Here is a 27508-nt window from a genome sequence, read left to right on the forward strand (position 1 = left end):
ATGCATTATGAACTATACACAGTCAGTTCAAATATGAATATTCATTTGATTTTTAAACTTGATTTATATGTGGATACATTTCTCTATTATTATTATTTTTAATAAAATGCTGAAGTGGTAGGTAGATACGAGATAAAGGTAGAAAAAAGAGTTTAGTGTTGTAAGAGAGCAAATGTAGATGATCAGGTGTGTGCCTGTAGACTATGTGTTAATCCGAGCTAGACGAGGGCAATAAACATCCATGTATGCAGAAGATTTCTCTCAGAACATGAGGGGGGAGGTTCTAAGCCTCACCTCTGCTGCTCCCCATTTTCTCACCAGATGGCCCCCTGCGACTGTGCCTGTCTTAGGTTGTTCCTCCCTTGAGGAATCTTACCCGTCTCTGGCTAACCAGTCATCTTCCGGGGCCATACAGGGAAATGTGAAGTTGGTAAGTGAGAGAGAAGCCTTATTGTTTGAAAAGGTTAGCTTTTTACTTCTTTGCAGATTTATGCCCTGTGGCTTCTATGCCCAGCATTTGTCTTGAGGTGTCTTTACCACTTGGAAGAATTATGATACTCGGTAAATTCGACATGTGGCACGAGTTCTGTTTAAAGGTTGTGATTAGGTAGGAAGAAGAAAAGCTATAGAAGTAGCAGGCAGAAGAAAACCTGGGAAGATTGATTATTTCTTTGACATATCTTCTTGTAGAGTAACTTCAGCATGGATAGGTTTTAAACTACTAATTAAATTGTGCACACACATTAACATAATAGGAATATAGTTACCTAACCAAAGCATACCTGTAATTACCAGCCATCTCCAGTGAAACCAAGAAAACCAGTTAGGCACCTTAGGCATTTGTGAAAACTTATCTATGATATGGTGGATATTGTCCGACTGAACTTAAACAGTCTGAGAGAATTCAGATAAACTAGAACAACCCATTCCTGGGGACTGTTCATATCCCATATGTTCTTTTAACGATAAATAGTCTGTGGTTGTAAGATTTTGGAGTGCTACAATTTGCACTTCTAATTCTTGGTTGAGTTCCAACAGTATAGATCCAGTCCAATTTTTTGTTTTACTGTATGCACAGGCCAGCTTAGATATCTCCTTCATCATTCCCATGGCAAGTCCAGGAACTGGTGGGATGAGTGCATCTACACCTGTGACAGTGCGTGGATCTTTGTTGGAGTTTTTTTTTTTTTGCTGATCATCTTCTGTCATGAGTCTTCCCGAGAGTGCTGATGTTGGAAGTTCTTTTTCATATCGTATCTTAGTTCATTTTCGGGGTAGCCAAATTAGGCTTTGATCCTCTGTATAAACACAAACAGACCCTTTGCCTACACTTTTATATGCCCTTTATATCATTGTGTAGAACTCATTAGAGGTCACCACTGTGTTTTTTTTTTTTAACAGAAACTACAAGATAGAGGTTTCTTTTTATCTCCCTCCAAAATAAAAGATGAATATTCTCTAAAATATTGCAACTAAATATATACCTCTTGAGAAATTTTAAAAGGAAAAACTTAGCATGTTTTCAGAAGTTTCAATACTACCCAATTTTGAATTTCCTGCACCAATTACATATAAAAGCAAGTTAAGTACTACAGAATCCTTGTTCTCAACAATTACTCTGCTAATGACATTGTTATGTCTAGGACAGTGGCCCTAGGATGTTTTCTCTAGGAGCTCTGTCATGGGTATCTCAGGGATCTACTTTTCCTTTATCAATGCAGCCAGTGTAATGTTGACGTATCTCTAAGATTCATAAAAATTTGCTTAGTCAGGTCTGTTTCCTTGCTCCTTGTGAAGATCAGATAGGCCAATCACCTTCAACAGGATGGATAGGAGTTACATATAGCCATTTACAGTGAACTTTAGAAAAGGTCAGGGAGTTTCAGGGCTGGAAAGCCTCACAGAGGTAATGTTCTCCCCAATCTTTTTACTCATCATTTTGATATCAAGATTTGTTTCCAAACAAGTTGAGATAACTCCCAAGAAATGTTTCCCTAGAACTTTGAAATGAGGGGAAAACTTTTTCCACTGAAATTGTAAGATCAGCATATGAATTGATCTGTAGGTTGTATGAAGTCATCTGAAGGCATGACCCACTAAATAAATTTCTGATATGATCTGACTTGCCATATTGGAATAACATCATGGAATAAGTGTAAGGATCATTTGGACTTCCAGTCCTATGATGGTGATCACTAGGGCTAATTAGTTGGTTTCTTATTATAATTTGACTGCCAAGGCTTCCTGAAGGCAGGAAGAAAACACACTAACAAAGTCAACTCAAGTATTCCAGTCTGTGTATAACAATTAACATTTGGTGCAGTAAAAGTATTAGTGGCCATACTTTGGTTTAGAAAATGTCTCAGTAGAGACAGCTTAACTGCATCTGAGAGGCTGATTAACCTGGTCTTTAAAATGGAGAGCCAGAGCCTGGAACCTGAGACCAAAACAAAAGAACCAGTATTTCCAAACATCAACTTTAAGTGAACATTTCTCAACTGTTAGCTGAAGTTCTCTGGAATAATGCGTATACTCCCAGAGGGAGTCTACAAAGACAGTGGTAGAATAAGAATCAAGCTTTCTCCATCTAATAAAATTCTAGCTCTGCTGACAGCATCACAGTATTACAGGCAGCTCTTAGATGCTCAAGGGACCGAGAGAAACAAGCTGTGATATGTATGCTACACATGCTTCAAGTGGTCATTCTGCTTCTGGTACAATTTTGCAGCCTTCACCGATTAATCAAGAACTTAATCTAAACTTACAGTGAGGAGGATAGGTCTCCTTCCATCAACCAGCAAAGCAATAGTGAGCTGTAATGTGTCAATACTATCAAAATAACACTGCTTTCTATTTTCCCACAGGATACGGGTATTAAAACACTGCCTGTGATTTCCAACTTTGGTGTTTCTTCTGCTAGAAATGTCCTTCTGCCTGTCATTAAGTAACTCTATTTCTCAGGTAATAAGCATTCAAATATAAAGTTTTACACTGTAACATTGTGACACCTCTTTCTGCTGTTAACTGTATTTTCTCAACTGACTTTTTATGTTGCTATACAGAAAATTTTTATTTTGTTGGATAATCTTGGTTTTAATTATTCTGTAAAAATTATCTTTAGCTATTCCAAAGCAACTGGTATCATTGCATCTCTACTACCATGGTGACAGCATACATTTGAGTGTGCAAGAACTATTTGCAGTTAAATAAGCCCCCAATTATTATGTGATTAAAAATTCACAGTATTAGAATCCTACTACTACTTTATACCCTAAGAAAAAAGTTCTGCTTTTTAGCACTTTATCTACAAGAAAGCAGTGGAAACCAGTATTTAATTGACAAAAATGTCTGTGGCAAAATTTATTATATTAGCTCTTTGATTTACTTGATTTACTTATTTTGGGGGCTTGGGGTGGGGAGATAAAAATTATTCTACCATATGGACTCTCCTCCTACACTATCTATGAGGACATGGACCATTTAGTTTGCTTATGTATGAAACTCATGGTCTCCAATAAATACATTTTAATATGCAAATGAATAAATTACATGTAAAAATGATTTTTACATTTAAAATGGTCAATTAAGCAATAAGTATTTAATAATCAATGATTAACAGCCCATCATATTGTTATAGGTGTGGGAAAAATAAGAATAAAACCTATGAGGTAAATTCATTACCTAAAGAAACTTACAATATGGCAATAAAGGCAAGACAGATAAAAATTAAACAAAAGAGAATAATATAAGAACTTTGGGACTATTAGTGGATACAGGACAGAATCACAAAAAAACCCCATCTAGGAGTGCCTGTATTGGTAGCTTAAGATACAAGAAAAATTCCAAGGACAAGTACTGAAGGAAATAGGAACAAACAAGATGTAGAAGAACAATGGAAGAAGAGACGAAGCAGCAAGCAAGAATCAGGAAATGTGGAGGTCAACAGCATCTATACTACGGGGGTATTAAGTAGGACACAGGCTGAAAAGAGGCTCCTGGATGACAACAGGTGGCCACTTGGTGACAGTGCAATTTCAGTCAACTGAAATGACTGGTATGAGTAACAGCCAAAAAAATGGCTAATTTGAAAATTTAATTGTGACAAAAAAAAAGGAGACACAGAGAGTGGTAGTTTACTGAGAAAAACAGGGTCAAATGAAAGGGTTCCCTTGGAATAGGGACACTTGGCACATCAGGGCAAAGAAAAAGAAATGAGAGAAGAGATCAGTGAAGATGAAATATTCAAGGAATATACAGGTGCACAAGGAAGAGTTAGAATTAGAAATTTGGAGACTGACGGAGAGGGATACAGAACTCATAATTATGAGTTTTGGGAGTCACTGAAGAGAAAAAGAATACAGTACAGCATCACCTGGAGTTGAGAGAGTAAGTTAAGTTTTGGAACGGCTGACTTAAGAAGTCTTTGGACCACTGGAGTGGAGATGCCAACAGGTAGTGCAGAAAGAGAAAAGAGAAAGTCCTGGAAGGTCGAGGTTAAAGGTGCCTGTATTATACACCCACAAAAATGCCTGCTGAGCTGGTATTACCATAAAATACATCGGATAAGAACACAAGAATTTCAAGAAAACCTGGTGTGCTGGAGTTGAATGAAAACAAGTCAGCAGAAGAAAAATAGAAAGAATGGTCATGGAAAATAAGAAGAAAACCAGAAAGGAATGAATTGTATTTAAAAGACCAAAAGTGATGAGAGTCTCAAGAAATAAGGAGAGCTCAAATATGGAGGTGCCTCAAAAAACTAACAACAGAAATACTATATGACCCAATAATTCCACTCCTAGGAACTTACCTGAAGAAAACAAAATCCCAGATTCAAAACAAAGTATGCACTCCTATTATATTGCTGCACTATTTGCAACAGCCAAGATATGGGAGCAACCTAAGTGTCCATCAATAGATGAATGGATAAAGAAAAGGTGGTACATATACACAATGGATTATTATCCAGCCATAAAAAGAAAATAAATCCTCCCATTTGCAACAACGATGGATCTAGAGGATATTATGCTCAGTGAAATAAGCCAGGCAGAGAAAGACAAATACCAACTGATTTTACTTATTTGTGGAGTATAAAAACAAAGCAAAATAGAAGGAACAAAATAGCAGTAAACTCACAGACACCAAGAAGGGACTAGTGGTTACAAAGGGGGAGGAGCTAAGGAAAGTGGGAAAGAGGGAGAAGGGGATTAAGAGGCACAACAACCTGCAATCACAATATAGGTTGGTCATGGGGACTGTAGTACAGCACAGAGAATACAGTTAATGATTCTGTAACATCTTACTACGTTGACAGATAGTGACCGCACTGGAGGGGGTGAGGATTTGATAATATAGGTAACTGTTGAACCATTCTGTTCTGTATTTGAAACAAACATAAGATTGTATATCAATGATACTTTAATTTAAAAAAAAAACAAAAAAGAAAGCAAAGCAGAAGGAACAAAATAGTAGTAGACTCATAAACACCGAGAAAGGAATAGTGGTTACCATGGGGGAGAGGTTGGTGTGGGTGTGTGGGGGAGGGTGAAGGGAACAAAGTGGCTCAAAAATTCACAATCACAGTATAAGTTGGTCACAGGGACAGCAGTACAGAATACAGAATATAATCAATGATTTTGCAACATCTTACTATGTTGATAGATAGTAATTGCACTAGAGGGGTTAAGGATTTAATAATATGGGCAACTGTTGAACCACTGTGTTGTATATTTGAAACCAGTGTGATTGTATATCAGTGATACTTTAATTAAAAAAATAAGGAAAACAAGGTCACAAATCAACCTGCTTTTTCAAAATTGTTAATGAGTTATTCTGTACTGTTAAATAGTAATTTCCTCAAAAAAAAGAAGAGCTCAAATAAGATAAATGTATGGGGATTAAAATAATCCCAGCATTTGAATAACAGTAAGTTTTCAACCATGACTTCATTCAATAGTATCCACAGAATGACACAGGCAGCAGCTTTGCCTCAGTCTTTCATACCTTTTTCTACCAACCTAATAAAATATTGGTTAAACCACAAACTTAATTTCTTGATCTGGTACTATGCTAGCCACAAAATAGGAAAAATAAAGAAATCCACGAATCCACAGATCAGGAACTTGGAATGACAAGTCTTTTCCTATCTTTAACTCTTGGCTCTAATGAACAGGACCATTATCTTGTTCTATGACAAAACTTCCACCTTCATGTCTATAGCTGAAGGCATATGACATCATCCTCTGAGCCTAGTCAGTTGTTTTAGGGCCTAGAAGCTTGTCCCTGTGCAAAGAGAAGTAAAATAAGATGGTGCTGATTATATATGGATGGTTAATTGTATTGTTTACATGTTTTTTTATTCTCTCCCGCTAAGATAATAAGCTGCACAAGAGCAGAACTTCTGTCATCTCTCGTTTATCTGAGCACTAAATAGTACTGACTGAATTGAAGAAAGTAAATTACAGAACAGAGATCTGAAGGCTTCTGATGATATAATTTCAGACAGCCTGCGTAATTTGTGAGCAATCACAGAAAATGGAGAAATACGAAGACTGATTGAGTCTAGGACTGCAGGAAATTTTGCATATAAAAAATTTGAAATTTGATGTGACCAAAATCCTAGGAAAACCACGAGGAAAATTAGCATAAGCACTAAGTATAAGAACAATCTGGTAAGTAAAAAAATTGCCGGAAAAAGAAAAAAAGACAATCTCTCAAAAAAACCCAGTTGGATTGAATTTTTAAAAATTCAATTTTCAGTGTACTTCTTTGGATAATATATTAGGTATTATTTCCCATCAAAATAGGGGGGAAGATTGGTAGAAACGTTAAATATACAGCAAAGTCAGTCATTTTACAATGGAGAAGTTTTTGGAAATGTTCTGAATAGTTGGTAATGCCTCAGGGATTTAAAGGACTTAAGTTGAGGGAAAATAATGAATCTGTATGGGTAACCTAGTGAAAAGTTTTAACAATCTATTGTAAAAAGTTTATTTATATCTGTAATTCTTACTACGTAGTTTAACAATTACTTTTAAAAGTAGCTTATTTTTAAAAATTTAATTATAATATTAATGCATGCTTATCAGAGTAAATCTGGAAAACACAGAAAAACAGAATAACAGAAATAAAAATCACCAAAAATTCCACCAGGTAAATATAACCATTGATGGCATTTTGTTGGACTTGCTTTTATTCTATGCACATGTATAAGTGTAAATGCTTTAAACAAACCTCAGTTTTCTACTTAATTTTGTATCCTGTTTTTGAAATCTAACATTATATAATGAACAATTTCCTGTGACATTAGAAATAATTTTTAATGGTTGCATGATATCCTACAACTTGAAAATTACTCTAAACATCCCTATTCAAAAATCTTTGACATTTTCACACATTTTTCTTGAGAATGATTCCAAGAGACAATATAACAAAACCAAAAAGTATAAATATTTTCAGGTTCCTGATGTACACTACCTGTTTTCCCAAAATACCATTCCATCTTGAATTCTACCATACATAGAACATCACAGTAAAGAAACCTGTTACTTTGTGAATAACTTTCCCTTCACCTAAAATTTTAAATATGTAAGTTAAACTATATTTAAAATGATAATAAAAGTGCCTTAATATAAATCTGACCAACTGAGCAAGACTTGGTATGAAACAAGCCTTAGAGACCCAACCAAGCATATTTAGTAACTGAAGCACCAAAAGACAGCCCTTTGGAAAGGATCAAGAAGATACTATAATATTATAGCTAGTATTATTTTTATATTCAAACAAGACAAAAAAGTCAGAACAGTATTCTTCATACCTCTATTCAAAGAAATTAAGCTTAAATATTCAATTTAAGGAATACCGTAAATACAAATTCTAGAGTGTCAGGAAAAGAAATGAAAAAGACAGTGAAATGCAATATATTCAGGTCTAAACAAAATACAAACTAAAGCTGTTAATTGGATTAACTGTAAGACAAGAAACAGTTTTACAAGGTACAGTACCTGATTAGAACTGGCTTTTTCAAGTCTGTCAATCATAATTTCAAATTGCAAAGGTTTAATTTCCATCTTTCTGTTAAGTCTATTTAACAAGGTCTCATCTTCTGAATCCATATCATAATCTGGTTGCTCGTTGTCTAGATTAAAGGCTAGAAAAGAAAAGAAAAATTCTTCAAACTGAGGAGAAATTATGCAGTCATAGAGTATTTACATTTGACTACAGAATACTCCTAAATCATAATGCACTGACCAAGAAAGAGCTCATAAGTAGACATCTAAAAGTTTCACAGACTAAGGACACAGGGAAAGAAAAATAAAACTGTAATTCATACCCAATTTAAAGTTTAATAAAACAGTAAAAGCAATATGAAAATTTATTTTAAAAATAAAAATAAAGTACAACAAATATATGCTAAGCTATAAAATATAAAGTAGCAATTATGAAAAAGGTGATATTGAGAAGCTATTGAGAAGCAATTGAGAAGCTATAGAACAAAATTAAGAATCCAGAAATAAACTCAAAGTGTATGATAGGAATGGCATTTCAACTTTGAGAATAATAATATTTTTTAAAAAGGGAAAGGGGGATGAATAAGTCTGTGTGTGTGTGCGTATATATATATATACGCACACACACTCATAAGCACAGAGTATTTTTGAAAGAACGCACAGGGAACTGGTAATAGTTCTCCACTTCTGGGAGGTGGACTGTAGAGTATGGGCTCAAGAATAGTAGGGAAAATTAAAAATTGTTCTTTGTTCCTTTTTGTAGTGTCTCCTTTATTTTAAATATAAAGCATTTTAAGATTTAAAAATAACACATTTTAAGATTTTTAAGCATGTATCTGTATTAATTTGTAAAATATAAAAGGAAAAAATTGCCACAAAGTATGTGTTGATTACATGTTAAGATTTAAGGCCAGGCAATGAAAGAGATATCAATCAACAGGTTGGTTAAATAATACTGTCTACACATCAGTGTATAAATCAAAGTCCTACAGTCATACTGTAAGAAACGTCCTGCCATCCTCAGACTCAGCATGACATTTACAAAGGTAGCTTATAACACAGTAATAGGAACAGATGTGTGTATTTATAAAATTTTAGTAAAATCAGTTCCTCAATACAGATAGTACCGATGGACATAAAATATTTAAAGGCAAAAACAACTGATTATAAAAACAAGTAACTACATCTCAAAAACCTGAACTCTGGTTGACTGTTTAAATAAATGATGCCACTATATAACAACAACAAAAATAAAAATAAACATTAGCTAATACTTATGTAGCACTTACTGTGGGCCAGGCAGTGTTCCAAGTGCTTTATACATAAGCACTTTATACATACTAAATTAACTCCCACAACCACCCTTTAGTGCTTGGTAGTATTTTTTCTCCCAATGAGTCTTACCTTCTAAAATTTGTAAAAACTTTATTTCATTTAGCTTGTTTTGCACAGTAGACAATGGAGTTAATAAAGAAGTTATAGCTATTGATCAACTATTTTTTAAGTATGATTTATCAAAAATATTCTAAAAAGGAAGTATAGCTCTTACTTGACGTAGTTTTTATTATATGATTATTAATAATTCAAAAGGATGCTTTTAAACAGTTAATACAATCTGTATCAAACTCCATGACATATAATGTACACTCCATAAACACTAAGGATCACTAAAAATTTCCACTCCTTTTACAAAGTGATGTTGCATTTATAAATGTACACAATGAATGTCAATGATCCACAAACAATTAATAAAATCAGGTATCTGATACAACTAGAAGATATTTTAGAGGAAGATAGGTTTTAAAAACTGTTGAGCAGAGTTAAGCCATAATATATGGAATTTCTAAGTTAAACCCAAGTTTTCAAAAGTCGAAGGGTAATAAGGCTTATATATGCAAGTGCTGCATTACCATCTTTTATACACCTAACTAATCTTACTCAGTTCTTGTTCCTCCACTTCCTCTTTGCTCTGTCTTGTTATGCTATTCTTACAAAAGCCAACTCCCTGTTTGTGAGGAAGGGTAGGGTTAAGAAAAGCTGGGAAATAGTTTAGGAAAATTAAGAATGAGAACTGATAGGAGGTCTGACAGTGTGTTAAATCAGAACCAGGGCAAAGACTGACACTAGCACTCTAAGTTTTCTGATACTACCATTTCTCTTTCATTCAAAAACTATACAAAAACATCATTATAGACTCAGGTATTGCTTCCCAACACTTAAAAGTGTTTCATTTGTACCCCTCTTCACCTCCTATTATGCTGGTTATCTCCTCTACCAGACAATAGACAAATTCTTAAAAGACAGTGATTACTTTCGTCGTACTTGTATACTCCCTGCATGGCATATAAAGAAAAAAAGATTGGGTACTAAAAGCTGTGGAATAAAATGAGTACTCTTAAATATATAAATATAAGAAAGAGATTCTTTTAAACTACAAACCATATTTTCTGTAAGCTTACACATATAGTTTTTTGAAACCCAGAAAGCTTTTCCTGTTAAAATAAAAATTACAAATAGCGAGTTACTTTCACAAGCCAGTCAACCGAACAAAACAAGTAAAACAATCCCTATCATCAAAAAAAAAGGGGAGGAGGCAGGCAGGAAGCTGAAAATTTCTTGATGTAGTTGTTCAACAGAATTAAGATGTGAACAAGGTTAAGGTTACTAAGGGCATGTGTCTGTGTGTGTATAGAAGACTTCCTGTGGTGAAGTTAACTGAGCAGTGAACTATAAAAAAAGAAAGATGAGGGAACTAAAGAGAGTGCATGATCACTGTGAGAAATGGAAAGAAAGTGGGAAAGAAAGTAGATCAGAAGGTTCCCTGCAGTAACCATCCGGTGGCTACCTCTGCTGGGGCAACGTGTTTTTTTTCTGGCAGGAGGAACAACAGCTTCTATGTGGGAAGGGAAGTGAGTATAATCTGCTATTTGAGTATCTAAGGCATTTATGAGTTTACTGGTTATAGCTTAGAAAATATAGAATAGAGTTGGTCTAAAATTAGCTAGTCAAGCAAATGTTACTTCTAGTTAAAAAGTACCTTTCAAAGTCCCTTGGATTGCTTTTACTTGGCAATATCCAAGTAATCTAACAGGTGTGACTTTCTAATAGATGGAATGAAAATACAGAGAACACAGAAGAAATAATACAAGAAAATTTCCCAGAGCCAAAAAATGGCTAGATTAAAAGGATTGACCAACCATGGTACAAAATGAAAGATAGGCATGCAATTCATTGTAGCACGTAATGATGGACCAGTTACTGTCCCTTACTTCATAATATACTGTGAATATGAACTAATATTACTACTACATAATATTAGCCTATTATATGTTGTATGTTAAGGGGAGAAACATTTGTTTCTCACATTTGCACTCAAATCTCCAGGATGGAAAAGGACAGGAATACTTTCAGATTCTCTCCATCCCTTCATTCCTCTCCTCAGCCATGGAAGGAGTGACTTAAACTGACTGGTGAACTTGGGAGGAGGACCTCAGCAGCTCACTACCTTCAGGTGCATTCTCTCTTGTGGTTCTTCCTTCCTTTGGAGAGGCTGCTAGTCAGCCCTCTACTACATGGTAAACATAGGGGCTCATTCTGCTCCTGTATAGGGAGACCAGTGACCAACCAGTGGTAGGGTAAGTTTGTCTAATTCAGGGGTTAAATATTAGAAAGGCTATTGAGGCCATATATCTGTGTCTTACCCTCCAATACCATTTTTATTAGTAATAAGGCTAAAATTTATTTGTCTGTGTCTATTCCCAAGTACAAGACAGTAAGGAATGTCACTTTTTTTGCCCTTCTAAAACAAAATTCATAGGCTACACTCTATTTTATAACTGGTTGTGTTTTTTTGACTTCAGAACATTTTATCTTCTACATACTTTAGTCTCCATCATAGGGCCATTGAAACAACACATACTCAATACCCAGAGTTTATTTCACTCACTCCTCTCTGGTTTTATATACAAATAGGATGCAACAGCACATGAATTGCAAGTACTCTGTAACACACTGAATATGAACCAAATTAAAGTGCCTTAAATTTAAGACTTTGTAAAAAACAAAAACATCAATAATTTCTCTACCTTAATTATTAATTCTGTAATCCAAAAATTCTTCACATAAATAATCATCCATCTCTGTATTTATAGATGTTAATCACTGTGTCTATCTGTCCATGGACCCTCCCCTAATGCCATGTTTGAGACCATGTGACATTCCATTCCACAGAGAACTGTACCATAGATGAGTAATTAACCCCCAAACAGCCAAACCTTAGGTCATCAGTGACCTATGAGATGGTTCAGAGTTTAAAGCATGCCTGGGCCAGATTTCGTCTTTTGTCTCAAAATCCCATTAAAATAAAAGCAATTTTTTTTTCAAATGGTGTTTTATTTTCAGGTGATGAGAATGAGCAGATAAGAACTATTAATCAAATTTTCAGACTTACAAAAGACAAAGATGAGCAGACAAGAGAATGCTGAAATACAAAATGGCTAAGGGGTAATGGAGGGAGAGGATACAACAAGCAGGAAAGTTCCCCCTAGCCATCTTAAGACTTTGAGAGTTGAAATCAATCTCACTCTCTGAAAGAGGGGGGAGGACATTTCTGAAAGAGGAAGATTGGTTAAAAATCTATATATGGTTAATTAAACCTTTACCTCATCCAGTGTACCTAAGCACCTAGTCTTCCCCTGAAATGGTAGACCTGAAGGCTTAACTGCAAGGTTTATCCAGACAGCGTGTCTCTAGGGCAGGAGGCACACTGAGGGAGAGTACAAGGCTCCAGACCAAAGGATAAAGATTAAGTGAAAGTCTACACGCTGAACCAGGAACTCTCCCATCACTGCCACCCCACTGCCCATCCCACTGCTGTCTCACTTCCTCCATCTCCATCCCTCAACTCAGCTATAAAAACAAAAACAATGTCCACCAACGACGAATAGAAGACTGAAGAGTTCTTTTAAGGGAAAATTGATCAATCCCCTAAACATCACCATCAGATAAATGACCTCACTCAAATACAAACAGATAGTCAAATAATCCAGATATTTGAGAAAAGAGGCAAAACAAATATTAAAAAAAAAAAAAAAAGGAAATCTGAGCAAAGGCAATGCAAAGGTAAGGAAAAAGTCCTCAGAGATGGTACTGCATCCATGAAACAAGAACAGAGGATGCTATAAAAAAGGAACACTTAAGGAACAAAAAAATTAAAATTTAAAACTGTAACAGCAAAAAATTAACAGCAACACTGGAAGTTAGAAGATAATGGTACAGTGTTTAAAATTCCAAAAGTTCTGAACCTTAAACTAAATTTATGTTTCCAATGTAAAACTCTCTACTTAAACTACTAGTGGTTACAAAAGAGAAGGGGCGCGGGGTGTCGGGGGGGGGAGAAGGTAGGTTGGAAGGGAGGGGGAGGGGATTCATGGGCATTATGATTAACACATATAATGTAGAGGGGTCACAGGGAAGGCAGTATAGCACAGAGAAGACAAGTAGTGACTTTAAAGCACCTTACTATGCTGATGGATAGTGTCTGCAATGGGGTGTGTGTGTGTGAGGGGGGACTTGATAATATGGGTGTATGTAGTAACCATAATGTTGCTCATGTGAAACCTTCATAAGATTGTATATCAATGATACCTTAATACACACACACACACACACACACACACACACACACACACACACGGGAAAAAAACCAACTCTTTCTCTTTACCCAAACTATCAATCCAGTCTAAGACATAATTTCAGACATTCAAGTTCTTAAAAAAAGTTCACCTTCCACACACGCTTTCTTAGAAAGCCACTGGAAGTAAGCTCCACTAGAATGGAGTAAATCTAAAAGGAAGAAAGCACTGCAATCCAGGAAATGGGAAAACATAAAAGAGATGCAAAGAAATTCCCAAGATGATGGATAACCCTGCAGCAAGTCTAAGAGTAGCCATTCCAGACTGCAGCAACCAAACGAGTGGTTCCAGGAAAAAAAAGTCCAGGGAAGAAATAAAACTGACAGATTACCCAACTGTTTTAATGTATCAAGAAAGTTATACTTATGTGGAGAATTTGCTGTAAATTAATGGAAATCATATAGAAAAGGAAGTGGAAACAGACATAAGGAAGTTTTCTCCTTTGAAAATAAAAATCTAAGCAAAAGAGTAAATGCAATCATTGTTAAGGAGTTGGCTCAGCTGTTAATATATGCAGAATGATCATATTGTATGCACTGAATACTGATTTCCATCATGTGACTATAGCCAAAAAATGGGATAGGGAAAGTGTGCTAAGTGAGGGAAATAAATTTTAAATAGGCAGAAGTCTCAGATAAGTATTTTCTAAATATATAAAAAGACAATTACACAGCTCATTATTTAGAAATATGAAAATAAATACCAAAAGAAACAAGTAAAGGATTTGAAAGTAGTTGCTTCTAGGAATGGAAGGTAGACTGCCTTTTTTAGAAAAAAATGTTCTTTTCAACCAAGCATAATGATGTATGTATTACTTTGATAAAAAAATTAATTAAAAACAATCTTAAGAAAACAACCCCCAACCCTGATAGAAATTAAAAGTGTTAATGATGGGAGCAGAGGTGAAAACATGACATTTATAATATGGGCCATGGAAGACGAAAGCTATGAAGTCATAAAAGCTTGGAGGGAGAAAAAAAGAATTCCAGTTCCAGTTTATAGGCATCAAGAATCTTTGAACTAATTCCACCTTTTTTGCTTTTGTTATTTGAGTGATAACCAATCTTATAATCAAAAGTGCTTACTTAAAACACTTTACTCAGTACGGGGAGTCTAGTAACCATAATGCTGTTCAAGTAATTGTACATTAACGATATCAAAATAAAAATAAATAAATAAATAAAATAAAAGACTTTACTCTTTGCAAGAAATGTTTCCATGAGGGCTAATACAGTTTAATTCAATATTTTAAGTTTTAAGCAGAACTTTATTTTTCCTTTGATTTGTTTGTAGCTTTAAACATTTCCTGTTGGTTTTAAGTAGACCCTAATTCAGCTTTGCTTTTAAGTACTATATATTACAATTATTTCTAATGATAAATAAACACTATTACCAATGATGAAATCCCTATTCTCTCAATGTTATGGTTTAAATACATTTTCTGCAATCCTCATAAAACTGAAAGGTATGGTATCTGTATCTTCATTATGCATACATTGAAATTGAGATTTTAGAGCTGTTTTAAATAGGCTTAGTAAGTCTAAAAATGTTAAAAAAAAGTTTTTACATTTTTAGAGAGTAAAAATTAATTTTTTAATTTTTAAAACTGGAGTTAACATAGTAGTAGTTTTGGATATACAACATAGTGATTCAATATCTATATACATTACAAAATGCTCACCATCAAATGTAGTTACCATCTGTTACCATGCCAAGCCTATTTAAAACAGCTCTAAAATCTCAATTTCAATGTATGCATAATGAAGATGCAGATACCATACCTTTCAGCTTTATGAGGATTGCAGAAAATGTATTTAAAGTATATAAGTTATTACAATATTATTGATTATATTCTCCATATTGTACCTTTCATACATATGACTTATTTATTTTATAACTACAAGTTTATACCTCTTCTCTCCTACACCTATTTCATCTATTTCCTCAACTTCCTCCACTCTGGCCACTACCAATTGGTTCTCCATATTTATGAGTCTTTTTCTGGTTTATCTGTTTATTTGTTTTGTTTTTGAGTGGAATCATATGGTGGTTGTCTTCGACTTATTTCACTTAACATGACACCTTCAAGACCCATCTGTTTTGTCACAAATGGGAAGATTTCATTTTTTATGGCTGAGCAATATTCCACAGTGTCTCTGTGTGTGTGCGTGAGCACACGCACATCTTCTTTATCCATTCATCTACTGATGGGCACTTAGGATGCTTCCATATCTTTCTTGGTTATTGTAAATAATGCTGCAGTAAAACATAAACAGGTGGATCTATCTTTTTAAGTAAAAAAAAAAAGTGTTTTTGTTTTCTTCAGGTAAGTACCCAGAAGGGGAGTTACTGGATCGTATGGTATTTCTATTTTTAATTTTTTGAGGAATTTCCAAAGTGGCTGCACCAGTTTACATTCCCACCCACAGTTTATGAGGGTTCTCTTTTCTCCACATCCTTACCAGCACTTTTAATTTCTTGTTTTTTTGACACTGGCCATTCTGACTGATTTGAGGTAGTATCTTACTGTCATTTTAATTTGCATGAGAGTAATTAAAAAAATTTTTTTTAATTAAAAAATGGGGAGGAGAAGGAAGAAGAAAAGAAGATGTGTTAAAGACATAGCTGGCTCCCAAAGCCTAAAACATTTACCATCTAGCCCTTTACAGAAAAAATCAGCTAACCGTGTTCTAGATTAGTAAAGAAAAATGAGTGTTTCTGAAACACTGGGAGTATGAATGATAAGCGAAGACTTACTAGGGAAGCACAAATTTTCAAAGTCTCACTCTTTGGGGTACAGTTTCTTTGCTCTCTCTTGCACTTCATCACCCATTAACAAAGAAAACAATCAATATGGCAGATTGTCAAAAGATACTGCTTAAAACATTCTTAGGGATGTGAGCTAATAGCAAGAAGTCTGTCCTTTAAAAAAATGAAATTATCGGAGGCAGAGCCAAGATGGCGGTGTGAGTAGGCAGCGACAATCTCCCAAAACCATATATATTTTTGAAAATAAACAAATGTAACTATTCTTAAAAGAGAGACCAGAATATACAGGACTACAGCCAGGCTACATCTACATTTGCGAGAACCCAGTGCCTCACGAAGGGGGTAAGATACAAGCCATGGCCCGGCAGGACCCAAGCACCACCCCTACCCCAGTTCCCTGGCGGAGGAGAGGAGTTGGAGCAGGGAGGGAGAGGGAGCCCAGGACTGCTAAATACCCAGCTCTAGTCATCTGCACCAGGAGCGCAGACACACAGTACGTGGTGTGCCGGATATTAGGGAAACCAAGCAGTAAAACCAGCAAGCAGGTTCCCACAGCCCGTGCCCCTGGGACAAAAGAAAAGTGAGTGCCTTTTGAAAGTCTTAGAGGGACAGGAGCTTCACAAGCTGGACGGAAATGTCCCAGCACACTCAGCCCAGGAGCTGGGAATCCTGGGGAACTCTGGGTGCCCTAATCCCCTGGGCTAGAGCGCAGTGCTGAGGCCCCTCACCACGATAAACAGCCTCCCACCCGTTCCCCCTCTGGCAGGGCCCCGCCATAGCAGAGCAGCAGCCTGAGACTGGACATGCTGACAGCAGCCACGTAGAGCTTCCTCCACAGTGGCCTGGGCAAGAATCAGAGACCACGCCTGCGCACAGCTGCTCAGCACAAGCCGCTAGGGGTCGCCGTTCTCACAGGAGAGGAAGGCGAGCAAGCAGGAAGGGACTTTGTTCTCCAAGCTGACACCTGTGCCAACTGCCCATGACTACATCCATCGCCATGAAAGGCAGAAGATTTTGATCCACACCAGAATTACACAGACATCCTCCCTGAGAGGGAACCTGGGGAAACAGACTTAACCAATCTTCCTGAAAAAGAATTCAAAATAAGGATCATAACCATGCTGATGGACTTACAGAGAAATATGCAACAGCTAAGGAGGGAGAATAGAGAAATAAAACAATTTCTGGAAGGACTTAAAAACAGAAGGGACAAGGTGCAAGAGGCCATTAATGGAATAGAAATCAGAGAACAGGAACGCAGACAGGCTGACGCAGAGAGAGATAAAAGAATCTCTATGAATGAAAGAATATTAAGAAAACAGTGTGACTGATCCAAAAGGAACAACATTCACATTATAGGGGTACCAGAAGAAAAAGAGAGAGAAAAAGGGATAGAAAGCATATTTGAAGAAGTAATTGCTGAAAACTTCCCCAAACTGGGGGAGGAAATAGTCGCTCAAACCATGGAAACACAAAGAACTCCCAACACAAGGGACCCAAGGAGGACAACACCAAGACACACAATAATTAAAATGGCAAAGATCAAGGATAAGGACAGAGTATTAAAAGCTGCCAGAGAGAGAAATAAGGTCACCTATAAAGGAAAACCCATCAGGCTATCATCAGACTTCTCAACAGAAACCTGACAGGCCAGAAGAGAATGGAATGATATATTTAATGCAATGAAACAGAAGGGCCTTGAATCAAGGATACTGTATCCAGCACTATTATCATTTAAATATGAAGAAGGGATTAAACAATCCCCAGACAAGCAAAAGTTGAGGGAATTTGCCTCCCACAAACCACCTCTACAGGGTATTTTAGAAGGACTGCTCAAGATGGAAGTACTCCTAAGGCCAAATAGATGTCATGAGAAAAAATAAAATCACAGAAAGAAAGCAGAACAATCAAATACTAACTAAAGGCAAAAAACAAAATCAACTACCCACAAAAGCAGTCAAAGGAAACACAAAAGAGCACAAAATAAAACACTTAATATACAAAGAATGGAGGAGGAGGAATAAGAAGGGAGAGAAATAATCATCAGACTGTGTTTATAATAGCTCAATAAGCAAGTTAAGTTAGACAGTAAGATAGTAAAAAAGCTAACCTTGAACCTTTGGTAACCACGAATCTAAAGCCTGCAATGGCAATAAGTACATATCTTTCAATAATCACCCTAAATGCAAATGGACTGAATGCACCAATCAAGAGACACAGAGTAATAGAATGGATAAAAAAGCAAGACCCATCTATATGCTGCTTACAAGAGACTCACCTTGAACCCAAAGACATGCACAGACTAAAAGTCAAGGGATGGAAAAAGATATTTCATGCAAACAACAGGGAGAAAAAAGCAGGTGTTGCAGTACTTGTACCAGACAAAATAGACTTCAAAACAAATAAAGTAACAAGAGATAAAGAAGGACATTACATAATGATAAAAAGGTCAATCCAACAAGAGGATATAACTATTATTATAAATAGATATGCATCCAATACAGGAGCACCAACATATGTGAAACAAATACTAACAGAATTAAAGGAGGAAATAGAATGTAATGTATTTATTTTAGGAGACTTCAACACACCACTCACTCCAAAGGACAGACCCACCAGACAAAAAATAAGTAAGGACACAGAGGCACTGAACAACACACTAGAACACATGGAAATAATAGACATCTATAGAACTCTATATCCAAAAGCAACAGCATGCACATTCTTCTCAAGTGCACATGGAACATTCTCCAGAATAGACCACATACTAGGCCACAAAAAGAACCTCAGTAAATTCAAAAAGATTGAAATTCTACCAACCAACTTCTCAGACCACAAAGGTATAAAACTAGAAATAAATTGTACAAAGAAAGCAAAAAGGCTCACAAACACATGGAGGCTTAACAACATCCTCCTAAATAGTCAATGGATCAATGACCAATTCAAAATAGAGATAAGCAATAAAAGGAAACAAATAACAACAACAACACAAAGCCGCAACTTCTGTGGGACACAACAAAAGCAGTTTTAAGAGGAAAGTATATAGCAATCCACGCATATTTAAAGAAGGAAGAACAATCCCAAATGAATAGTCTAAAGACACAATTATCGAAACTGGAAAAAGAAGAACAAATGAGGCCTAAAGTCAGCAGAAGGGACATAATAAAGATCTGAGAAGAAATAAATAAAATTGAGAAGAATAAACCAATAGAAAAAAAAATCAATGAAACCAAGAGCTATTTCTTTGAGAAAATAAACACAATAGATAAACCCCTAACCAGACTTATTAAGAGAAAAAGAGAATCTATACACATCAACAGAATCAGAAATGAGAAAGGGAAAATCACAACGGACACCAAAGAAATACAAAGAATTATTAGAGAATACTACAAAAAACTATATGCTAACAAGCTGGAAAGCCTAGAAGAAATGGACAACTTCCTAGAAAAATACAACCTTCCAAGACTGACCAAGAAAGAAACAAAATCTAAACAGACCAATTAGCAGCAATGAAATTGAAGCAGTAATCAAAAAACTACCCAAGAGCAAAACTCCTGGGCCAGATGGATTTACCGCAGAGTTTTATCAGACATACAGAGAAGCCATAATACTCACTCTCATTAAAGTTTTCCAAAAAATAGAAGAGGAGGGAATACTTCCAGACTCATTCTATGAAGCCAGCATCACCATAATACCAGAACCAGGCAAAGATACCACCAAAAAAGAAAATTACAGACCAATATCCCTGATGAACATAGATGCAAAAATACTCAACAAAATATTAGCAAACCGAATTCAAAAATACATCAAGAGGATCATACACCTTGACCAAGTGGGATTCATCTCAGGGATGCAAGGATGGTACAACATTCGAAAATCCATCAACATCATCCACCACATCAACAAAAAGAAGGACAAAAACCACATGATCATCTCCATAGATGCTGAAAAAGCAATCGACAAAATTCAACATCCATTCATGATAAAAACTCTCAACAAAATGGGTATAGAGGGCAAGTACCTCAACATAATAAAGGCCATATATGATAAACCCACAGCCAACATCATACTGAACAGTGTGAAACTGAAAGCTTACCCTCTAAGATTGGGAACAAGACAAGGATGCCCACTCTCCCCACTGTTATTCAACATAGTACTGGAGGTCCTAGCCATGTCAATTAGACAAAACAAAGAAATACAAGGAATCCAGATTGGTAAAGAAGAAGTCAAACTGTCACTATTTGCAGATGACATGATATTGTACATAAAAAAACCTGAAGACTCCACTCCAAAACTACTAGAACTGATACTAGAATACAGCCAAGTTGCAGGATACAAAATTAATACACAGAAATCTGAGGCTTTCCTATACTCTAACAATAAACTAATAGAGAAATCAGGAAAACAGTCCCATTCACAATTGCATCAAAAAGAATAAAATACCTATTAATAAACCTAACCAAGGAAGTGAAAGACCTATACCCTGAAAACTATAAGACACTCTTAAGAGAAATTAAAGAGGACACTAACAAATGGAAACTCATCCCATGCTCTTGGCTAGGAAGAATTAATATTGTCAAAATGGCCATCCTGCCCAAAGCAATGTATGGATTCAATGCAATCCCTATCAAATTACCAACAGCATTCTTCAACGAACTGGAACAAATAGTTCTAAAATTCATATGGAACCACCAAAGACCCAGAATAGCCAAAGCAATCCTGAGAAGGAAAAATAAACGGGGGGATTCTCGCTCCCCAACTTCAAGCTCTACTACAAAGCCACAGTAATCAAGACAATTTGGCACAAGAACAGAGCCACAGACCAGTGGAACAGGAGAGTCTCCAGACATTAACCCAAACATATATATATATGGTTAATTAATAAAAGATAAAGGAGCCATGGACATACAATGGGGAAATGACAGCCTCTTCAACAGTTGGTGCTGGCAAAACTGGACAGCTACATGTAAGAGAATGAAACTGGATCATTGTCTAACCCCATACACAAAAGTAAATTCAAAATGGATCAAAGACCTGAATGTAAGTCATGAAACCATAAAACTCTTAGAAAAAAACATAGGCAAAAATCTCTTGGAACACACGAGTGACTTCTTCATGAACGTATCTCCCCGGGCAAGGGAAACAAAAGCAAAAAATGAACAAGTGAGATTATATTAAGCTGAAAAGCTTCTGTGCAGCAAAGGACACCATCAATAGAACAAAAGGCATCCTACAGTATGGGAGAATATATTCATAAATGACAGATCCAATAAAGGGTTGACATCCAAAATATATAAAGAGCTCACACACTGCAACGAACAAAAAGCAAATAATTCAATTAAAAAATGGGCAGAGGAGCTGAATAGACAGTTCTCTAAAGAAGAAATCCAGATGGCCAAAAGGCCCATGAAAAGATGCTCCACATCGCTAGTCATCAGAGAAATGCAAATTAAACCACAATGAGATTATCACCTCACACCAGTAAGGATCGCCATCATCGAAAACACAAACAACAACAAATGTTGGCGAGGTTATGGAGAAAGGGGAACCCTCCTACGCTGCTGGTGGGAATGTAAATTAGTTCAACCATTGTGGAGAGCAGTATGGAGATTCCTCAGAATGCTCAAAATAGAAATACCATTTGACCCAGGAATTCCACTCCTAGGAATTTACCCTAAGAATGCAGCACTCCAGTTTGAAAAAGACAAATTCACCCCTATGTTTATCGCTGCACTATTTGCAATAGCCAAGAAATGAAAGCAACCTAAATGTCCATCAGTAGATGAATGGATAAAGAAAATGTGGTATATATACACAATGGAATATTACTCAGCCATAAGAAAAAAACAGATCCTACCATTTGCAACAACATGGATGTAGCTAGAGGGTATTATGCTCAGTGAAATAAGCCAGGCGGAGAAAGACAAGTACCAAATGATTTCACTCATATGTGGAGTATAAGAACAAAGGAAAACTGACGGAACAAAACAGTAGCAGAATCACAGAACCCAAGAATGGACCTGACAGTTACCAAAGGGAAAGGGACTGGGGAGGATGGGTGGGAAGGGAGGGATAAGGGCGGGGAAAAAGAAAGAGGGCATTACAATTAGCATGTATAGTGTGTGGGGGGCATGGGGAGGGCTGTGCAACACAGAGAAGACAAGTAGTGATTTTACAGCATCTTACTACGCAGATGCACAGTGACTGTGAAGGGGTATGTGGGGGGGACTTGGTGAAGGGGGAGCCTAGTAAACATAATGTTCTTCATGTAATTGTAGATTAATGATAACAAAAAAAAAAAAAAAAAAAAAAAGGGCTGAGGAGCTGAAAAGACAGTTCTCCAAAGAAGAATTTCAGATTGCCAGCAGACACATAAAAAGATGCTCCACATGGCTAGTCATCAGAGAAATGCAAATTAAAACCACAATGAGATATCACCTCCCACCGGTAAGGATCGCCATCATCCAAAAGACAAACAACAACAAATGTTGGGGAGGTTGTGGAGAAAGGGGAACCCTCCCTACACTGCTGGTGGGAATGTAAATTAGTTCAACCATTATGGAAAGCAGTATGGAGGTTCCTCAAAAAGCTAAAAATAGAAATACCATTTGACCCAGGAATCCCACTTCTAGGACTGTACCCTAAGAATGCAGCAGCCCAGTTTGAAAAAGACAGATGCACCCCTGTGTTTACAGCAGCACTATTTACAATAGCCAAGAAATGGAAGCAACCTAAGTGTCCATCAGTAGATGAATGGATAAAGAAGATGTGGTACATATACACAATGGGATATTATTCAGCCATAAGAATAAAACAAATCCTACCATTTGCAACAACATGGATGGAACTAGAGGGTATTATACTCAGTGAAATAAGCCAGGCGGAGAAAGACAAGTACCAAATGATTTCCCTCATATGTGGAATATAAGAACAAAGGAAAAACTGAAGGAACAAAACAGCAGCAGGATCACAGAACCCAAGAATAGACTAACAGTTAACAAAGGGAAAGGGACTGGGGAGGATGGGTGGGAAGGAGGGAGAAGGTGGGGGAAGAAGAAAGGGGGCCTTACGATTAGCATATATCATGTGTGGGGGAGCACAGGGAGGGCTGTGCAACACAGAGAAGACAAGTAGTGATTTTGCAGCATCTTACTACACTGACGGACAGTGACTAATGGGGTATGTGGGGGGGGAATTGGTGAAAGGGGGAGTCTAGTACACATAATGTTCCTCATGTAATTGTAGATTAATGACACCAAAAAATAATACATTAATAAAGAAAGGAGAAAAAAAAATGAAATTATCATTAAGGACTGCATACAATCTGGCCAGAAACTTATTTCTGGGCCCCTGAAATCACCTATTTTCTTTTTCCAATTAACTGACAATAATCAAGAGCTATTCACTATTATTTAGAATCAATCACAATAATTTGATTTACACTAGCATTATAAAATGTACAGATTTCTGCTATACCATGATATGAATTACTAAAAAAAACTTTTATATGCAAAACTGCACATCAAAAATTATAGACTTATGGAAAATGTATCTAACTTTGTTATCAAGAGTCCAAAAAAACTCTAAGTGTTTCACCAGATAGCCATATAAGCCACTCAGAGTGGCTGGGTACTATCTCAAGGGATACTAAAAATGCACAACAATAACAGAATGAAATTGCTGGCTTGTGGACTCTGAGACAACACAGAGTGTACAAGAGCTCTGTGTTACAGCTCCAGGAGGAAATGCAACCTGCCAGTAGCTAAGAGCTGTGCAAGGCCATAGTCATACCTCTCCTGGAAAGGAAGCCTAGGTATGGGCACTCATTTTAAGTTTTCTTAATAATTCAAAGGGCTCCTGCATGTGCAGCAGCCAAGCTAAAGCCTTTGTCCCTTCCTAAGTTTAATTCTTTTCTTATTATTCCAGACTTCTTTGGGAAGGAAGAACCAAGGTAACTTCCATGTGGTATTTATACCATTTGCCTTTGTATCAATCATTGAGCTAACTGATATTACAGAAACATGTGCAGCCTTAAAGACTGTATAACTAACCTATATTACTGAATATAAGAAGACTAATTTTATCTGGATTTCCTGACCTGATACTATTTTTCTTACAGGATGTTAAATGACACAAATTCTCTGTGTCATTGTTTTTTATAAATAAATGAAACACTGTATATAAACTTTACCAATCAATAAAAGAATACTAAAATGAGAGAAATGCATACAAAAGTATTCCACAGGCATTCACCTACATAATCATATAAGCACTGATGTTGCTATTCATGTCCAATTTGTATCCAAAGGATTTGTTTTGGGAGTAGGTGTGTCAAAGGAAATTTTTATTTTATTTTTTAATAGGACATAATACACATAACATAAAATGTATTCATCTTAACCATTTTTAAGTATACAGCTTAATGTATAAAGTACATTCACACTGCTGTGCAACCATGACCACTACCTGTCTCCAGAAGGTCCCAAAGGTTTTATTTCCATAACTTCCTAAGCATTTGTTGTTATGCTGCTAAAAAATATGGTGATACTTAAGACCATCTAGAAATTCCATTTCCTACTTGTATCACAGGAACAGTTTACAGAGTGAATAAAAAGATATTTGCAAAACATACAAAATGACTGGTCTAGCACTAATCCAATTTATTAAGTGCTTACTGAATGAAGCAGATAGAGAGGCACAGTAGATGAAGGGGTGAATCCCTGCCCCTGGGGCTCCTCATTTAAGTATGGTGATATTGGTATTTATTTGTAAACAGTCTTGGATAGGAAAAGAACTTCATGTCCATCATGGTTTTTCTCATATACATACATACCTTGCAGTCACTGGGCTTATCAGAATACTGTTAGTTCACCTTCCATCCCTTGAATTACTTAATCATATCCAGTTTACATTTTTCTATCCTCTGATTTAGAGGAGTGGTTTGGCTATGTCGACCTTTTTTTGGTTAACTGCAGTAAAGAAGTTAACTTGGGTATATATTTCTGAATTGTGTTTCTTTGGAAGGGACTTGCACCACTGCTGGATATGGTGGGCTACTGATGAGAACAATTCAATTTGCCTTCCAAAGGAGCAAACCCCTTTAAAACAAATCTGGCAATAACCCCCCATGTCATTTCTTTCTCTTTCCTACTAGGTCCCATTAAGTATAGCTCTGGCAAAGAAAGAGGAAAAAAGAAGGGCCATTCTGCCAATACAAAGACAGTGACCAGGGAACATACTGCCAATGTTCACAAACACATCCACAGAACATGCACCTCGCATACCAAGAGATCTGAAAAATTCACTCTCAAAAAGATGGAAACAACAAACACGTATACTGCTAACAGGCTCAACATAGCTGCCTGGATTAAAGAGACAGGAATGTACCCTACCATATTCGGGTATGTTTGTTTGGAAAGTATCATTAATATGAAGATTTGCCAAAAAAGTTCTATGTATTAGTCATCTATGTACATATTCTCACTTTCAAAAACTTTCAGAGGGACAGGACAGTAGTTCACAGAAATGAGGCTTTAAATTTCTTCTTTCCACCTACCATACAGTAACAGCATCTTGAAACAATGGGTAAAGTAGGGTCATTGGGGTGGTCTACAGTACCTCCAGTTATAAGCTGGTCTGCACCAAGACCCTGATGAGAAACAGCACTGGTGCATGAGCAATAACAGCACACTATATACCTAGCAATTGTACGAGTTCCCCTCTTACTGCCCTGGAACCACAAGAAGAAAGCTGACTCCTGAGGAAAGAGAAATTTTAAACAAAAGCAGCCAAAAAACTCCCAACGAAATAAGATTAAGAATAAAAATTTCTGAAGAAGCTCCTTCTCCAGAGCAAGGAAAGCTTCTTGAGAGCATTACTTTAAGATCTTGCTAGAGTGACCAAGTGGCTAAACTGGTGTGTGTGGAAAAGCAGAAAGTTGGACTTCCTCTAAAGAGCAAGGCCCAGATGAAGAACCCTCCTCCCTCCATCTTAGTTCATGTAATAGTACAGTAAAAACAAAACCAAAAACCCAAGAGTTTTATGATAAAACCTAATTGTTTAAAATACATAATATGATAATACAAGAAAAAAACAAAAGACTATCCATCCAATCCAGCTTGAATAGTTCCAGTGAAGGGGCAGACAGATGTATTGCTTGACAACTGTTTCTTACTTTAAATCAGTTATCTGTCTTACATACTTTCTTCTCTCACATATCTAACAATTACATTTACTTCAAAATTAAAAAAAAAAAGTGTTCACCTGAAAATTTCACTCATCCACATACATTCCTTCCAATTCGAAAAATAACAAACTGCATGCAAACTCTGAGACTTAAAAAAGTTTCACAAGTGGATAAAGTGATATAAACAAGAGAAAGATAATTCCTGATTTTAAATGTTTTATCATCAAAATTCCTCCACTTTGATTAGGGAACATTTTTTGATTTACAGTTTCTTTCTCTTCTGGACAGGAATCAAAGAAAATAAAGAGGCTGTAGACACTAAAGGTAATAAGAAAGGAGACACTATTTACTACCACACTTTCAGAGTCCTTTCCTTACAAGCTGTTTTTACCCTGGAGTTCAGTATTATTCAGGGGCTATAATTTGCTAGATACTACCAACAGAAACAAAGAATTGGGATGCCCAGATTAAGTGCTTCCTGAATCCTAAAAGAAATTTTTAATCTATGTGCAACTTGTCAAGAGGAAAACTAGAATAAACAAAGATATGCTAGGAGATTCAGATTCCAATTAGCTTTATCCAAATTATATAGTAGCTACTCTTCTCTAGTAAACAGAGGTAAAAAATCCTAAAAAGTAATATTTCCAATGGGTAGTCATAGACTAGAATCCAGATGTTCAATCAATCACATAACTCCCTTTCCTTATGTTGGTGGAAAAACATCAGGTAAGGAAAAATTACAAAAATAAGTATTGTTACACAGGTGATATTTGATAGAATAAAAACCTCAGTGTTATAAAGCAAAATCTGGATAGTTTTCATTTTTAGAAAGTTTTGTCTTATTTCTGGAACCC

General features: G+C 36.2%; 1 protein-coding gene across 2 annotated transcripts in view; it reads right to left on the reverse strand.

The window, feature by feature from the left end:
• Window positions 1-27508, reverse strand: part of EPC2 (enhancer of polycomb homolog 2) — a 136223-nt gene that overhangs the window by 28563 nt on the left and 80152 nt on the right. For both annotated transcript variants that reach the window (XM_036928298.2, XM_036928297.2), the window contains exon 3: window positions 8001-8146. In XM_036928298.2, the coding sequence (XP_036784193.1) occupies window positions 8001-8146 (146 nt within the window). The remainder of the gene's footprint in view (window positions 1-8000; window positions 8147-27508) is intronic.

The sequence above is a fragment of the Manis pentadactyla genome, chromosome 8 (genome assembly GCF_030020395.1).
Source record: "Manis pentadactyla isolate mManPen7 chromosome 8, mManPen7.hap1, whole genome shotgun sequence".
Lineage (NCBI taxonomy): Eukaryota > Metazoa > Chordata > Mammalia > Pholidota > Manidae > Manis > Manis pentadactyla.